This window comes from Benincasa hispida, chromosome 5, assembly GCF_009727055.1.
Source record: "Benincasa hispida cultivar B227 chromosome 5, ASM972705v1, whole genome shotgun sequence".
NCBI classification, from domain to species: domain Eukaryota; kingdom Viridiplantae; phylum Streptophyta; class Magnoliopsida; order Cucurbitales; family Cucurbitaceae; genus Benincasa; species Benincasa hispida.
In genome coordinates, this window is record NC_052353.1 from 42,083,513 (window position 1) to 42,103,062 (window position 19,550).

General features: G+C 32.0%; 1 protein-coding gene across 1 annotated transcript; it reads right to left on the bottom strand.

The window, feature by feature from the left end:
- Positions 1 to 15,929: 15,929 nt before the first annotated feature.
- On the bottom strand, positions 15,930 to 18,775 carry LOC120077144 (malate dehydrogenase, chloroplastic-like). Its single transcript, XM_039031046.1, is given in 4 exon segments — positions 15,930 to 16,137; positions 16,140 to 17,351; positions 18,548 to 18,602; positions 18,679 to 18,775. Coding segments are annotated over 2 exon segments (1,239 nt in total). The 5' UTR covers positions 17,349 to 17,351; positions 18,548 to 18,602; positions 18,679 to 18,775; the 3' UTR covers positions 15,930 to 16,107.
- Positions 18,776 to 19,550: the final 775 nt, after the last annotated feature.

Below are 19,550 nucleotides of genomic sequence, written 5' to 3' on the forward strand. Positions count from 1 at the left end.
GATTTCGTTATTTTTGCAAATTTTATATTATGTGGATATGTGCCTAATTTTTTATAACTTATTTTGGTATGCTTACAACTCGCCTTATTATTTAATCTAAGAAAAAGAATATATATATTTTTTTGGCCTCTATCTTCAATCATCTCCCTTTGAAAAGTTTCAAATCTTAATTTTTATCTTTTTATTTTCTTTTTAATTGTAAGAAGCTAGCTCTTACACTTTAAGGAGAGGTTACATATCTTTAGTCACTAGAAGAAGCAATGAATAAAGATATGAAAAACTTTCATACAATAATAGTTTTGTACTCAGCATCTTAATGTGGTAACACATCACCTTCACAAACAATAAACAAATATCTTTTTTTTTCCCTAGTACAATAATAGGATTATCTCAAATTCTAAAAATTAAAATGTCGAGGTTGAAAGTTCAAATCTTTTTTTTCTAACTACAGTGATAGGATTATCTCAAATTCTAAGGATTAAAATATCGAGTTTGAAAGCTCAAACTCCTAAATCCAACTTAAATCAAACATTTAAAATTATGTGTATTTATTTTTCCCTTTTATTACCTTATATTTTTAATAACTAATTAATTCATAAAAGTGTTTACATACATAAATACAATGGTTAATTCTTACATGCAAAAGAAAGGTTAATATGTATAATTAATTTTAAAAATATAAATACAATATTATCAACATAGTGACTAAAGTTACTCTTAAAACTCTTGAAAAACACAGACAAGAAAAAAAAAATGGTATCGGAACTTTTTAATATGCATTAGCATTTAAAATGTAGTAATTATCGTTTTAAATCAATTAATTAATTAATCCCACTTCTTTTTTAATTAAATCCCAGAGGCACTTGTTAATAATAATATGCCATGAGAGTTTGATTATTTCATGCAAGATTTTTTTAAGTTTGATTACCTTGTTTTTTTAGTTAACACAAAACAACACATTATATTTAATAATAATTTGTTTTTAAATCTCATTTTCATTTCATATTTTTATATATAAAAAATATATCAATCTCATTCTCTTACCCAAAAGCTTAAGCTGATGGATAAAGATAAATTTAATATGTAGAGAAAATAACATTGCAGGGACTTGAACACAACAGATCCCTAGATCACCTGCTTTGATACCATCATCGATTGACCAAAAAGCTTAAACTGATAGATAGTAATAAATTTGATTTTATATCATTTACAATCCTTCACTTATGAGCTTGAAATATGAAGAAGACCTAAACAGGAATGAATTTTAATTTGGGAGGCAATAATATTGCAGTGGCTTGAACACAGGACATTCCTGAATCACCTACTCTGATACCATCTTAAATTACCAATTGATTAAAAAACTCAGTGATCTAAGACTTTATATCTTACATCATCCTTTTTTTTTAAAAAAAAAAATGTTTATTTGGCATTTTGTTTATTTCTCTCTCTCTTATCTCCAAAATTTTCCTCCCTATTTCTTTTTTTCACTTACAAGTTTTTGTATCTTTTTCTAAGTATATTTCTCTTTAAAGGTTTTTATTTTAAAATTCTTTTTGTCTTTATTTAATTATATCTCTTCCTTTTGAGTTAAAAGTTACCTCTCCAAATTTTTTCTTCTGACTCAAACTTTTCTCTCTCATCAATTCAATGAAAATGTTACTCAATTAAGCTGCCAGAATGTGTCTATATTTTAATAATAGTTGAATGTTTATTAAAAAAAAAATAGAGAATTTTTACCGATAAAAAATATCAAACTATTTATAGAAATAGCAAAAAAAAATTATTGATACACTTATAGACTTCTATCAACGGCTATTCTATTAAACTCTATCGAAGAAAATTAAATTTTTTACTATTTTATATAAATAATTTCTCTTATTTTTCTATTTTTCCAAATCTCCCGATATATATATATATAGACGCACACGCAAATAACTATTGATTACAAGTTAATAATATTTATCCAGTTCTCTTTCATACTTTCAATCAGGGATGTTCAAAAAACCCAATGACCCGAAAAAATCAATCAATCTAATCCAACCCGTGCGATTTGAGTTGAGTTATCAACTCATTTGGGTTGGTTGAGTTCAAATAAGTGAAAATTTTATGAGTTGAGTTGGTTCATGGTTCATCTAGTATAACTCAAACCAACCCGAATCAACTCGAATTTATTATTAACTTTAAAATATATATTTTTTGTTACTTATAAAAAAAATTATTTATACATATATTAGTTTTAGTTTTATTTAATTTTAATATATTTTTAATAATTTATTCTTCAACGACTCATTTTTTACACTTTAGAAAAAAAATCACTATATAAATTGAAGTTGAGTAGTTTATTTTATCTCATTTTATCTTAATCTTAATTTTACTTTATCTTATCTTAATTTTGAATTTTATTTTGTCCAGCCAAAATTCACCTACAACATGTACATTCATGGCTTTTATCATAATGTAATAATAATAACCTTCACCACTAGTATTGGGGAATTGAACTTTCATTTTTCAAAAAAGCTTTATTGGCTTCTAAATTACCATAATTTAATAGAAAATATATATGAAAATAATTATTCTTAAATCACCGATTAACCCTCCTCTTACTTATAGATTTAAAATATATAAAAAATCCAACAAGTGAAAATAAATTGATTGTGGATCACCTACTCTGATATCATATTAAATCATCGATTGACCAAAAAATTTAAACTAATGGATGGAAGTAAATTTAATTATATATCTAACAACTATAATCTACAACTAGTTTTTTTTTTTAAAAAAAAAATAACTATAATCCAACCACAGAGAGAACTATGGAGTGAGAACTATATATATACATATACATGTATGTATTCCATAGTGCTTTTAAATTTAATAATATTTTTTATTATTTTAGTTCATAATCTAAATTAACGTGAGATAAATTCATAAACCAACATTACCCATATAATTTTCGGAATATTGGTCCTTTTGAACACTTCTTGATTGAGTAATATTATTATTTTGTACCGTTCCATTCATTTTTAATCATTGTATATCTAAATTTAATCCAAATCTTTATATTTTTTTATAAATCTTTAATTTTATTCTTCAAAATATTATTTTTATGGTAAAATTTTAAATAGTAATAACAATTTTCATTTAAAAAATGATACCAGACGATTATATTTTTGAATTTCATCAATAGAATGGCAATAGGTACTGTTTTTTATATAAAATGAAACCAATAATGAATTTTATTATTAACATTTTTTTTTTTGTTAAAAGAAGTTAAATATAATTTAAACAGTGACCAAAAATACCCATCCTAAAGGCACTCTAAATTATGCAAAATTGTTAAAACTTTCCAAATATGCCTTAGAACTCACTATAATGTAATGTTAATTAATTAAGTATTAAATTAATTTCCAAAGGAAATTAAGGATAAATTATTTTAAAACAACGTGACAACCCCATCAATTGTGTTAATCGGTCAACCTTATTGTCCACGTCTTCTGTCTGAGTCACCCCTAGCAATTAAAATAAATTTGTATTATTATTTTTAAAGAAAAAATAGGAAAATCCTTATAAATTGAAAAATCTAAAAAATAACACTAAGTTCCAAAAGTGTTGGTATTTTAAGAATTTTTGTTATAAAGTATAAATATTTTTAAATATTTTTTTATATTTAAAAAGATTTCGAAAAAAATACATGTATATTCATTTCTCGGCAAATTAAAAAGTTTTTTTTTTAAGTACAATTCGAACAACAAAACTAAAATAAAGATCATTTGAGAAGAAAGACACAACCCGATGAAACCATATGCCCCAATTATGTGGGAATTAAAAAGTTCATTTTGATTCTTATATCGTAGATCTTTGATTGTGTTCCTAACATTTGCATTAAATTATTAACATATATAAATACAACTTTAAATGAATTATTTTTAGGTTAAAAATAAATATAATTTAAGTGGCATAATATTTATATAATCAACTTCGAAATTAGATGTTTGATTCCCTCATCTAATAAAAAAAAATTACTTTAAATGTAGTTCAAATTAACCCTGTGACAATTAATATGAGAAATATATATAATCGATAAAATATGAGAGATACAAATTTTCATTCCACATGGTTGTTAGACTAAAAAAGTATGATTATTTAAATTCTACTTCTAATTTCAAAGATGATGAAATTTAGGTAGTATCATATTTTTTCCCCTCTTAGGAACTTTTTATTCTCTAAATTTTGGATTTAATTTTTCATATGATTTTTAGGTTTCAAAATATTATATTTTAAATTTTTGAATTTTGGGTTTGATTTCAATTTAGTCCATATAATTCAAAATGTTACCAATTTACCCATGATATTTGAGTTTTGTTCCAATTTAGTCCTTAGATTTCATGATTTATATTTTTAACCTCAATTTACACTAAGTACCCACTTTCAGTCTTTTACATTAATAAATATTAATTAATTTTAAATAATGATGAACTGAAAATTTAAAACTAATTTTAATAGTTATAAAAAAAATAGTAAAACTAAACTAATATAGATACTAACACTAAAGATTGAAAGTGAATATTTAGGGAAAATTTGAGGTTAGAAGTGTAAATCTTGAAATCTAGAGACCAAATTCAAACAAAATTCAAACCCATTTTAAAATCTAGTGACTAAATCGAAATGAAATTCAAATTTTAAAGGTTGTAGTACTTTGAAACTTAAGAATCAAAAGAAAACGATTTACGTAGGGACCAAAAAGATATTGAAAAGTGGTTTTGATATTATTTTATTAGTCATTCTATCATAAATCTTAGAGAAATAAAAAGATTTTGGGTGAAATATTTAAATCAACTCTAATGATTTATACGAGATTTACGACTTAGTTTAACAGTGTTGTAGCTTTTAAAATAGTATCAAATGTATTTTAGAGTAATTAAGTGTAATTTGAAGTAAATAAATATTTGGTATTATTTCAGACTCTAACCTGAAAAAATAGAATAAAATGAAAATGATTAAAACTTGGTAAGGAGAGACATCAACCTCAAAATTGACAAAAGTGTTTTTTTTCCCTTAAATAATATGCAAATCAAAAATCAAATCTCGAACTTTAATATTGATAACACGTAATTTATATAAGAAATTAATAAATAATTACTAATTTTTAGTTTAAGTAAACTTTACTTAATGGTATTGGCATGACTTCCGTCTAGGGTTGACAACGGGACGGGATGGGAATGAGAGTGCATTGAAATTTGTAATTCTTGTCCCTGCCTCATTTTCCGTTTTGGGGAGTGCGAGATCGAGGTCCGAAGAATCCCGTTTGAAATCGAGTCCCTACAAAGAAAATTTTCCTGTTTGTATTTTAATTTAATTATTTATTTGTTTAAAATCAATTAAATTTTGATCTTTATATTGAAATTGTAAATATTTAGATAAAATATTAATATTTGTTATGGTTTATTTATTTAAATGAATTTTTTTTAAAAAAAATTATTAAAAAATAGAAACAGTAGCATATATATATAAAGTTAATTATATATATATATATATATTATATATATATATAATTATATATATATATATATTAAAAAATAATAAAAAGTAATATATTATTTAAAATATTAATAAAAAATATTTGGGACGGGGATATCCTCCATGTCTCTGATTGGAGACTCATTTTGTGTCCCCGGTTTGATCTCCATCCCTACCATCTTGATCGGGACGAGTACCTACGAGGACTCGATTCTGTGGAAATTTTTTTCAACCTATTATCGTTTCTAGAAGTTGAAAGTTTAATCTTCATTTCATAAATGTGTGTACTAAAAAAATTACTAATTTTAAAAAAAACTACAATTGAATCTTACACCAAACATAAGATAAGATATTAAATACTAACAAAAGATGCCAGCCAAATAAGAAAATTCAAAGAGAGAATTTTCTCATTTATATCCAACAAACTTCCGATCCTTTTTGCAATCAATGCATGAACATTGACCATTTTCATTACTAAATAAATTGGACTTTGTCATTGAATGGGATGTTTCCATCAAAATCCAAATATCTTTTAGACAATTGGAATCTAGTTGTTGTTTCTTGGATTTACATGTGGACTTAGTGTCATTATTAGTCTTTGTTATGAGTTGACATTCTACTTAGGGATGAAACGGTTCGTTCGGTTCGGTTTGATAGTCAAATCGAATCGAATCGAACTTTTTAAAAATGTGAAATCGAACCGAATCGATTTATTGGTTCAAATCAAACCGAATTGCATATTTCAAAATTCGGTTTTAGCATTTTAAAAATCCATGTTATATATTTTTTTAATTAAAACGGTTCGGTTCGATTTTAAATTCGGTTTTGTTCTTTAAATTAAAGCGGTTCGGTTTTAAATTCGGTTTTAACTCTATCTATCTATCTATCTATCTATCTATCTATCTATCTATCTATCATCTATCTATCTATATATATATAATATATAATATATATATATATATATATATATATATTATTATATATATATATATAAGTTTAAAAATACGTTCAATTCGGTTTCAAATTCGGGTTTCGAAAGTGAAATCGAAGCGAACCGAATTAATTCAGTTTCAAAATTTCTTCAAACCGCATTTTTCGATTTCACTAAGTTTTCAGTTCGGTTTTTAGAAACAATTTGATTTTTGCGATTTGAATGGTCACCCTAATTCTACTCCATCCATCATTTTTTATTTTTTAGATTTTCATGATCCTTTATGTATTTTAAAATTTAAAAGAATCTTTTATAATCATCGTATAATTTAAATCTTTTATTTTAATTCAGCTTGAACTAGTTAAACTATGTTTTAATTGATTGGACAACTCGACCTTATACTTTCAATCATCAAGTTAAACCTAACACTTTGACTAAATGGTGTAAATTAAGGCTCTAGATTAGTTGAGTTTACATTTTACCATTTGGAAATGTGTTAAATTAAAAGTTGTAAGTAGCGAAAGAAAAGTATGGATTTGCCCAAAATTTAATGATCCACTATTTGCTAATGTTCATGGACTTTTTCCCCTTTCAATTGTTGGGCTTAAAAGTTTATGGGCCCTGGTAACGATGGCCCATGGACCCACAATTAAGCCCAAAAATTGAAAGGAGAAAAATGTCATTCGAAGTCAAAGTCTTTGTTGAATGACCTAAATTATGGTTGATAAGTTTTGAGGTTGTATTTAGGAGAATAATAAGAACTAAGTTTGATGAAATATTTAATGGAAAAAGGAAGACCAATACAATAAAACCCAATAGCATGGAAAGTAGATAAAGTTTCCAACCACAACCGGCTTTCCACATGATTCATAAAATAGGTATTTGAAAACATATCGTAGCTTTGTAACATATTGTTGTCCATTGTTTGTAATCAACCAACAATGGACAACAATAAATCTCAAAATTATACACAGTGAAAACCTCATTTGATGTGAAGAGTAAAAACTACGAGACTTATGAGAAGTCCACCCTTGTCACATTCTCTTATTATGATAAAATTGAGGGAAAAAGAACCTAAATCAGTTAAACAAAGGTTCACTACCCGAGAGATAAAAAGAATGAAAATCACCCAGTTTTACAGATTTGGTTCGGGAAATATTAGGGACAAACTAAAGCTCTAAACTACGATCCAACCATTCAAAACGAGACCCTATATGTCCCAAACAGGTTGACCAAATTTTAGTACGATTCGACGGTTCAAAGACAATCGACAACTTTGTGGAAGTTGTCATTGAAAAACTGAACGACTATCTTTCTCTCCAATTTTCTGCTTCTTTTTTCACTCTTTTTTTCTTTGGTCATCTTCATATCACATAAAAAAAAAATAAAACAAAAACTAAGGCTTTCAAGATGGGCCAATCTAAAAATTAGTCCCAATTGGACTCGCAAAACACAAGTTTAAAATTCTTGCTTGTATAACAAGTAGACTCAATACCACAACATACCAAACACAACAAATTAAGAAAAAGCGTATAGATGGTCGATGTAAAGTTGTGGCTCAACATTTTATGTTCACACCTAAAAAGGAAACAAATACAAATATATGTCCCCATAAGCTAAAAAGCACAGGAAAAATGGGAGTATTTGAAAACCCAACAGATAACTAAGAGCTTGTTTGGTAGAGAATCCAGATTCTATTTTATGTTTTCGATGAGTTCAACAAATTTGCGTTTGACATACAATTCAAATTCTATTTCTAAAAACTGCTTTTGGATTCTATGAACCAAATAGTGTAAATTCTGAAAAACAATATTTTTGTGTTTTCGTTGAATCCAGATTTTGAATTTTGAAATTTAGACTGCAGAATTATATTAAACAAAGATAAAAATACTTAGAACTGCAATATGTCATATTATAAACTTAATTCGTTTTTTGAAAAGTAAAACATGTATTATGTAATGTATTATAAATTATATCATATGACAAAATAATAATTATACAAAAAAATTAATATAAAACATGTTCATAAATAAATTAATAATAGTTTATTGTTAAGATATATTTAGTATGTAACTTCAACAAGTTTTATGATTTTTAAACATAATATCAATCACATTTTAAAAAAAAATTATTTAAACTAGAATCCTGTTTTGAATCTGCTATCAAACACATATCTAAAAATATGAAATACAACTCTATTTTCATTGAATTCCTTGTTTACAAATTTCTGTTTTCATATTCTCTATCAAAGAGACCCTAAATTTCCAAAAATGAATATACAAACCAAATAACGCAATAGTTAGATCAGAGTATTTGAAATAAACATAAACAAATGGATATGCAAAAAGCCCACATTTTGACATAAAGGGTGTAAAAGAAACAAATGAAACAAGTTAAATAATGAATCAACATTCAACTCAACACCGACGTCTCCATATTCTCGAGAAAGTGAAAAACAAGCAAATGAGAGAGAGAAATCTAACCTTGAAACCCAAGAAAATTCTAGCTTGAAATGGAAGAGTAAAGAGATTATTCGAATATTTATGGGGCTCAAAAGGATATTTGAAAAGGGTAATTTGGATCGTAGAATTCTTTCTGTATCATAGTCGTAATACAATCTAGTTTATTTTTCAAGCTATTTCATCACCAAATCTTAAACATTACTTCTCTTCTTTCTTTCAATGATCTTGATTCTCCACTTTTAAATTTCATACAATGTAAAAGAGTTTTAAAATTTTGAGGTGTCCACGATTCGATTTTGTTTGATTTCAGATGAAATCAAAGATTGAATCAAACTTCTCGATTTTTGAAATAGTTAAACCGAGCACTAAATCTTCATGGAAGAAGAAAAGGCAGTTCACTAGCCACTACATCTGTGGATCCCACCAAATCATTAAACCTGGCGGCAGCCAAAATATACTTTGGATTCGATTCAAATATGCATCTGCCTATCATCCTATATTGTGATAATAGTGGTGCAGTTACAAATTCAAGAGAACCAAGAAGCCACAAGCGTGGCAAGCATATAGAGCACAAATACCATCTGATCCGGGAGATTGTACATTGTGGAGATGTTGTAGTAACCCAGATATCTTCTGAGCAAAACATTGTTGATCCTTTTACAAAGGCCCTCACAACTAAAGTGTTTGAAGGTCACCTACAGAGTTTAGGTCTACGAAGTTTGTAAACTAGGACAAGTGGAAGAACTTTTGGGTATATGCCCTAGTTTATTGTATTCATATGTTTATTGTACTCATATGTTTCTCATTTAAATTCAACATTGTGATACTACACTAAAAGTTTTAGTCCAAGTGGGAGTTTGTTGGATTTTATGTTTTAAAACTCGTAGTTTGTAAATTAATAAACATATTCTGTTTTTTTTTTTTCCGATAAAATTGTTATTGAAATTGTAATCTTGAATCCAATAAACTAAGGTCCTGAGACTATTTAATGTAGTTTGAACTTTATGTAGTGACATAAAATGTGGATCAAGTTCAAATATATAGCCAAAATGGTCTATAGTATATGAATAAGATTGGACGCCTTATTCTGGGGACATTATGGATGCGGCCCATTTTGTAGTTAGTACAAACGATGTGATCCTAAATGGTTCATGTGGAGCATGAAAGTAGGGGTATCCTATGTAAAGAGTTTACATAAGACTGAACCATGAAATAGTCACTTTTTACATTATAAACGCCGTTTTATGTATAAAATTGACTATTTCGATAATTGATGACCTAGGTAACTTAATCTTAATCCTGAGCTAACTATGAACTCCTGTTCACTCGGAATTATCCTTAGATCTGCATAGGTGAGGGCAGCTCATTATCGCTGGCCCAATAAGCCTCCCATTTCAGGGGTAAAATCAGGTGGATAGTTGGGAACATAGGGTGCAAGACGGAATTCACTCTTACCTGTTATAGGGATAGTAGATAGGTTGTTCCCTTTAGTACTGAATCTAGGTCTTGAACAAGGGGCCCCACCTTCTCTTGGGCCCGAGAGGGGTTCGGTTTATAGGTTGGACCTTAAACCAATTGTTCATTAGAGGATGAGTGGAACTTAAGGAACAAGATGTAGTCTTGGGGGTAAACCGTTTTTATGACCCAGTCGAGATTACGGACAACCTGTGAAGGATTAGCTTACTAATCATGGTTATATCAAATCGACACAAATATATCTATAGTGAGGGGAGTGCAACTACGAGACTCTAGTGGAATGACCCGTTAGTTAACGAATGTTGATTAACTCCGTCTAAAAGAGTTTTAGCCAGCTAATCTCGGATCGTTGGAGCCATTGATCTATAGGTCCATTAGGTTCCCCTACTAGCTCATATGGAATAAACTTAGAACAGTATGATAAAATAATTCGAATTGTTCGAATTAGGTGAAGAGAGAGAAACCGACAAATATGTGTGATATAGTGGTCGGTTTTTCAGTTTAGAGATACAACTTTAATATTTAAATGTGAGTTAAATATCAAGAATATGAATACGTTCATGTTTGGAAGCTCGGAAGTAATGGAAATAGTCAAAGATGTAAAAAGTCAAAGAGTTGACTTTTGACTTTGAAAAATCAAACTTTGACCGACCTTATATTCAAATGTGATTTGAATTTCGAGAAAATGAATGTGGATTCATGCTCGGGAGTTCAAAATTAGTCAACACGGAAAAAATCATAAAAAGTCAAAATGTTGACTTTTTTTATCAAAGTTTGACTTTGACAAAATGACTGTTTTGCCCTTTGACTAAAGTTAGTGGGAAAATCCAAACTTTTGTTGGATAATTCCACTAACAAAATAGTGGGCTAGGTTTTGGCTTATAGTGGAGATATTAAGCCCACTTAGATAGTGGATTCTAGGTGTTGAGTTTTTATGAATTGATTTCATGCAATTTTTACATGACTCTTTGCTATAAATATGGGCTTTGAATTTGGATTAAAAACTTTTGGCCATTTTTTCAAATTTTTTTTTCTAAATTTGGGATGGAAAAGTCACTACTTTGGAGCAAATTCAAAACCCAAACCTAACCCAAAATTTCATTTCTTTTTCCATCTCTTTCTCTCTCTCGATTTTCATCATCCATCGGGTCCCACAACCCGGTTCTGAGTCCAGAGGATAGTAGGTCAACTCTAGTGGTGATCCGGAAGAGTTCCAATCGAGATTCAGCGAGAAAAAGCATTTTTCGGGAGTTTCAAAGGTTGTATGCTATCCATTTTAATTTACTGTTTTTTTCCTTCAATTGCATGCTAATTTTCTTTTAATTAAAAGCAATTAGAGTGTAATTAGATCCTTATTCTGCTGCGTATGTCTGCTCCAATTCCACTGACTTAGTGCACACTGATCTTTAAGGGCCTGCTCCAATGCCATCAGCTGATGGTTTACGGTATTATGTGTTGTTCATCGATGACTTTAGCAAATTTACTTGGCTATATCCATTGAAACAGAAAAGTGATACTGCAGCTGCCTTTCAACATTTTCAGGCATTTGTTCATACTTAGTTTAACAAAACTCTTTGCACACTACAGATGGATAGAGGTGGTGAATTCAAAGTCATCACTTATATATGTGATCAGTTAGGTATTCAAGTCAAGGTCTCCTGTCCCTACACCTCGGCTCAGAACGGTCGTGCTGAGCGCAAGCATTGCCACATTGTTGAAACGGGTCTCAAACTTCTAGCACAAGCCAAAATGCCTCTGCACTTATGGTGGTATGCCTTCCAAACCGCTAATGTTCCTTAACTCTTTTCCTTCTCCTATTCTTCAGGATAAGAGCTCAATGGAAGCTCTCCTTAATAACACACTGGACCTATCCTCTGTTCGAGTCTTTGGTTGTGCATGTTATCCACACCTAAGGCCGTATCAGACCTACAGGTTTGCTCTTCATAGTAAGAAGTGTGTCTACCTCGGTCTCTCACCAATATACAAAGGGTACCGCTACCTAACAGATGATGGAAAAATAATTATATCTCGCCATGTGATATTAAATGAAGATGAATTTCCATTTCAAACAAGCTTTGGCAACACTCCATCTCAAGTCTCCTCACCTCCAGCTCCACCAATCGCAACCTGGTTTCCCCAGTCTCTATTCTCCCACCCTCAAACTCCCATCACTGTCGATTACCCGCCCTCAGACCAATACTCACCTACTGTCAATCCTCAAGGCCAGCCTTTACCTATCCAACCTATGTCGGACCCAACCTCAAGTACTTCACCTTCACATTCAAGATTAAATCTACCCTACATAGCCTCCCCTTCACCATCTCCCTCTGCTCCAACATTACCACCTCTGCTCCCGTCTACACCTCTTTATCCTACTCCACTGTCACCTCAGATAACCTCAACTCTGCCTTCACCCCAGCAACCCCTACACCATGCAACCCAACCTCTCATAAACACTCATCCTGTGATCACCAGAGGCAAGGCTGGGGTCTTCAAGCCAAAGGCCTAGGTTGCTGAACTCAACATTAATCTCTCTCAGATTGAACCCACCTCTGTCTCCCAAGCTCTTACTGTTCCACAATGGCGAGCTCAATGATTGAAGAACTCGATACCCTGCACCGCACCAACACATGGACTCTAGTGCCGCCTCCCTCTACTCATACTGTTGTAGGCTGCAAATGGGTTTACCGCCTGAAACGTGATGCTCAAGGTTTTGTTCAAAGGAACAAGGCATGCCTTGTTTCCAAAGGCTTCCACCAACACCCTAGCTTTGATTACTTTGACACATTCAGCCCAGTTGTTAAAGCCCCCACTATCAGAATTGTCCTTACACTAGCAGTATCAAATCATTGGCCTCTTCGCCAAATTGATTTCAACAATGCCTTTCTCAATGGCACGCTGAAGGAAACGGTATATATGTCCCAGCCCCCCGGATTTGAGAGCAAATCCCACCCGCACTACATCTACAAGCTCAACAGAGCGATTTATGGTCTCAAGTAGGCTCTTCGGGCTTGGAATGATGAACTAAAAGCCTTCCTTTGTCTATCCGGGTTCACAGTAAGTTCTCTTGACACTTCTCTCTTCTACATACGCACTTCCACTACTATCACTATGTTGCTGGTGTATGTAGATGATCTAATACTTACTGGTAGTGATCCAGCTTACCTAGACCATCTTGTTTCACGTTTCAATAACCAATTCTCACTCAAAGATCTAGGCCAACTTAACCATTTTCTTGGTGTTCAAATCAATTATACATCCTCTGGTCTTCACCTTAATCAAGCCTAATATATCATCGAGCTTCTGTCCAAACTTAATCTCCAAAACATGAAACCTTGTCTAACTCCCGTTGTCCCTGGCACTTTACTTTCGTTGAGTATAGGCACTCCTCTGTCTGATCCTTTTCTCTGCTGAAGCACAATTGGTGCTCTTTAGTACCTCACCAACACTAGACTCGACATAGCCTTCATTGTCAACAAACTTAGCCAATTTCTTATAGCTCCTACCAATGTACATTAGTCGATAGTTAAACATGTACTTAGGTACCTAGCTGGGACTCTTAATCATGGGCTCACCATCAAACCCGACTCACACTTCAACATTACAGCCTACTCGGATGCCGACTGGGTCTCTAGTCTTGATGACAGAAAGTCGACCGCCGTCTACTGCATATACCTTGGCTCCACACTCATCTCCTGGTCCTCCAAAAAGCAAATGACTGTGGCCAGATCAAGCACCGAGTCCGAGTATAGAGCCCTAGCTCACGCTGCCACAGAGATCATCTGGGTGAGAAATCTGCTCTCTAAAATTGGTTTCCCTCCAACTGATATTCCTGTCCTCTGGTGTGACAATATGGCCGTTGGTGCCTTAGCAGTTAATCCAATCTTTCACGCGCGTACTAAGCACATTGAAATCGATGTGCATTTCATTCGGGATCTAGTTCTTCAAGATCAACTACATGTTAGATATGTTCCCTCCACTGAGCAGCTAACCGATTGCCTAACCAAGGCTCTTCCTCTTGACCGTTTTTCATATCTTCGAAGCAAGCTCGGGCTAACCGAATTACCCTCTCGCTTGAGGGGGGATGACAAGGATAAAATTAGATTACTCAGCAGGTGACAAAGTGCCACAATGATGCTGACCTCAATGCCACCGTGGACACTCTCTCTCCCTAACAAATTCTGGTGCAACGGTTGTCCTTCACCTGCAAGAAAAGATTTGATTCAATTTATTCTTTTGTCCATACTTGGCATATATGTATATAAAAGGGGAACCCCTTTATATAGATTTATTAAGAGAGAAAAATTCAAATACATAATATAGAAAAGAAAGGAAAAATTATTCACCCCTTTTCGTCATCTTCTTCCTCTGGTGCTTTCCTTCCTTTTGTCTGTAAGCTGAATTTTTCTTGCCGTCCTAACTATACCCTCCTCATCCCTGCCCCGTCCATGGTTTGGGGACCCTAAAGAGGTCCCCGGTCAAATCGGGGATTTTTCGCCCTGATTGGGGCAGGGCCGTACAGGGACTCGACCCTACGAGAAATTTTGCCCAACCCTAAATGCAGCCTAGGTTACACTTAAGTATTGCTAAAAATAAATTTAGATTTATTTTTATTGGGCTTTGCAAATAGGGAGCACGAAAGCTTGTATAAGAAATTAAGATGTAAACTAGGAGAAAGGTTGATTGGCTAAAGCTTTGTTGTACTACACAAAGAAGTAAAAGTGAACGTTGAACGATCTTAAAGAACTTCGCTAACAAAATGATTTTGTATAACTTTTAGGTACTAACCCAAAAAAATTATCTTAGACTACGTTTACATCACTGTAATGAAATGTGATATAAATATAATGGATTTTCATTAAAGAATCAATTGTAATGAACCTCAATCATAAAGGTAATTAGATTGATTTTGAACGTGTTTACTTAACTAGTTTGTAAACGTAATTTAATTACTATGGATGTTGTTTACTTAATTGGGATTTTTTTATCAATGTGTTACTAAATTTTGGATTTTCTTATTGATACCTTTATCGAACCAATAACATTCCAAAATTTTGAATTTTTTGGATTTTTTTATCGATACGATAGCAAATAACATCGCAAATTTTGAATATTTTTTTATTTTCTTTACACATAAAGAAAGAAAGAAATAATTCAATAACCTTACATCGATATTTTTTTTGGATTTTCTTTATCTATACTGTATCTTTTTTTTATCAATATCACAGCCAATATATAGATGTTACCAACTCACGCTTTAATCGTTAAAAAATAGTGAGCTCCAACTCATTTGTGACCGTAATCTAATTGAGCACCTTTTAATCCTCAATCAAATTACATTGATCGATTGCAGATTTCATTGGAGGATTCATAATTTATTATAATTATAAAAATATTAGTAAATAACCACAAAATAATCAAATGAAACCTGAATTACGTTATTATAGTCATAAAAATATGTGGCCTTAGTGTGTCTTGTGGTAAGGTGTGCAAAGTCGTAGCAACCGTGTTATTACAAAATTTTCAATTACTACAAACTCCTATTAAAACAATTACATTTTTTTGATAATCTACGGTAGTAGTTGTTAATATCTCAAATAAAAGTTCTCCATTAAACGGGGTAAAATGAATACATACAACCTACTGAACAAAAAGAAAAGCCGCAAACCGATTCTTGGGATTCAATGCCACTCTTCAAGCATGTTCCGAAAAAGCAAAGTTTTAAGCAGTCATGGCTTGCTTCTGTGTAAAAAAGCAATGCCCTTCTCAATGCTTGCCTTCAATTCTGGCTTTAGAGCTTCAAGAGCCTTCTGCTCGTACTCGGATAAACCCTGGAGATCAGACGTTACAAAGGCTTCAATTCCTTTCCTCCCGAGCTTAACCCTCGATGCAAAGAAGGGAAGCTCAGTTAGATCAGACGCCACAAAAGTGCACTCATATACATCACTGTCTCCATCCAAAGCACGAAGAGATGATTCCACAAATCTTGCTGCAGCATATGCCATTGAAAGGGTAGCAGATCCTGCCCCTGCCTTTGCTTCCACGACTTCGGTTCCCGCATTTTGAATCCTCACAGTCAATTCTTGAATTTGTTCATCTGTAAAACTCACAGAAGGTCTCGTCTTTGATAGCAAAGGAAGAATTGTTATTCCTGCATGTCCCCCAACAACCGGGACATCAACGTCGATCAGTTTAAGGTTCTTCTGTTCAGCAACGAAAGTGTTTGCCCGAACAACGTCCAATGTAGTAACCCCAAAAAGCTTCTTTGGATCATACACGCCCTTCTGCTTTAGAACTTCTGCTGCGATTGGAACAGTTGAGTTCACAGGGTTGCTAATGATATGAATGAAAGCATCAGGACAAATATCAGCAACTGCCTCCACCAAACTTTTCACTATGCCAGCATTTATGTTGAAGAGGTCATCACGAGTCATACCGGGCTTTCTCGGAACCCCAGCAGGTATGACAACAACATCTACACCTTTTAAAGCATTGGCTAATTCAGAAGGTCCAGTGAAATCCTGAACTTTTGAGGGGGTGTTGCAATGGCTAATATCAGCAGCAACACCCTTTACATTTGCAATATCATAAAGGTTAAGGGTGGCAACTAATGGCGACATCTTGATGAGAAGTGCCAGAGGCTGACCTATTCCTCCTGCAGCTCCAAGAACGGCAACTTTGTAAGAGGCTTGAGGTTGAAGATTTTTGCATACATTCTGGTTTGCTCTTTGAGATGATGGAGCAAGATGGCGCCATAGAGCAGCACTGCTCTGTTTCCCAAGGAAAGATGACTCTGGGTCACAACGAAGAGATGAAGCTGCCTTGAGGCCACAGAAGCTCTGAAGAGTCTCTTGTGAATTGATTTTTAAGCTAGCAGACTTTGATTGGGAAAATGAGTTGAGTTTAGTATTTAGTGATGCAGTTGCTCCATTTGACAAAATAGTTGCCGATGTTGATGCCATAATCTATTAAAGAAAGGGGAAGCAAGGGAAGCTTTAGTCATTTTCATCAAACGGTGATTCTCCAACGATACAAAAACATCAAAATTGCTAGACTCTAATGGAGTAACACATTAATCTGGTAAGTAAAGTTATCTTTTTCATAAAAAGCAATCAGGAGAATAGATAGTTCAACTCTAGTAAGAAAACTAAGACAACCGCTCCAACTTCAACAAGTGTGTTCCATGAAAATCAACACAATGTTCAGATGATTCCTTCAAGAAAAAAAAATCTCTAAGAAAACACGAACCATACTACATAAATAACATAAATGTAAAGTTTCAATCCTTGAACTTACAAATATTACCTAGCTCAAAGTATAATAAAAATCATAGCAATCTGATACATGTTATAATTTACCAAAATGGAAAAAATGCAACGATGAAATATTTAATGGAAAAAGGAAGACCAGTGACGAGATGTTATATAGTTTCAGAACACAACCGACTATTCAGATTATTCATAAAATAGATACTAGAAAACATATTTCAACTTTGTTACTACACAAGTTTATGAAAAAAAAATAAAAATAAAAACTACAGGCAAACTTATCAAGTTATATTAGCAAAACATACAAGAATTCTATGACTTTATACCACTCATACGTAATTCATTAGTTCTCTTTTATCTATCAAACATGACAAATTAAGAAAAAGCACCTTGATTGTCCACATAAAATTGTGGCCCAACATTTTTTGTTCTCACTTAAAAAGGTTTCATTTGGTATCATCAACCGATGTGATGTTGTTGTGAAAACCTTCTAATACATTAAAGGCATTCAAGTTTATAGCAGAGCTGAAATTCCTATAAGGGATTGTGTTGCAATCAGGCAAAACTTCTTCCTATCCAAATCAAATTCCCTTCTCTTCACATTATCACTCAAACAACCATATCCCTACAAACACATTCAAACAATCCCTCATTCCCATTAACATTTCTCATCCTTCAGAATTGATTATTTTGCATTAAACTTAAGAACACAAAGTTTCATTTATAGAATTCATGGGGGGGCGATTCACAAGTAGTACCTGAGTACAGAAATTAAATGCAAGAGAAACAGTAATTGATCGCCATGGAAAAAACTCTAGAAAGCAAAATTACAAAAATGTAGAAAAGATATATGGCAGAAAGTTGGATTCGGAAGAAGATGAATGGAATCGAACCTCAGAGACAAGCTTGAAGGCAATTTCGGCCTTGGAGCGCGATGAAGTTGCAGACCTGCAAATCGAAAGCACATTCCCGATCAAAAACAAAACGAAATGGCAATGGAGGGAGATAGAAAAGAGAAACCCACCAAGCTTAAGATATCGCCTACGAATAGAATCGATTACAGCGCCTTCTTCGACCTATGAGAATGGATGAACTTGACGATTCCAAATGAACTAATGGCTATTTGGGTCGGTTGAACTTGTTCGATAGCATAATATAAACCGAACCGGCCCAAACCGATTCGATTTGGTTCGGTTCGCGGGTTGAGTTGGTTCCTTACACACGCAAAAAATAACAAAAAAACAAAAAAACAAAAAAACAAAAAAACAAAAAACAAAACAAAACTAACCATAGCTTTGATTAGCTCACCTTCACAAATGAAAGGATAATAGAATTCTATTTCATTCTCAAAGCAAAATCAATAGATATATAAAACAAATAACGCAACAAATTTGGAGTATTTAAAATGAATGAAAATAGAGATGTCCACATGATAGGGCGAAATTGGGAAAATTGTCTTTCTATTCCATTCTCTTACTTGCAAATTTCATTGCGGGGATCGAGTTCCCACGGAAAAAATTCTCCCGTCTTTATTTTATTCTAACAATTTTTTATTTCATTTAAATATATATTTTTTTACAATTCCTTAAACTTTTTCAATACAATTTTGATTTAAATAAAATATTATCAATTTTACTAATAAAAACAATAATACACATGCAATTTGAAAATATATAATTAAAATACTAAATTCTCATAATTTGTAAAAATCAAAACTCAACAACTAGAACATCTCATATTAAATATTAAGACATCTAAATAATTAAAATAATAAAGTTTTAAACTTAAATAATTAAAACATCCATAATTATCCTAACAAAGCCTACAATATTAATATATATATATATATATATATACAAAAGTTAGGGCTGGGCGGGTCAGGGTCGGTATTCTCCG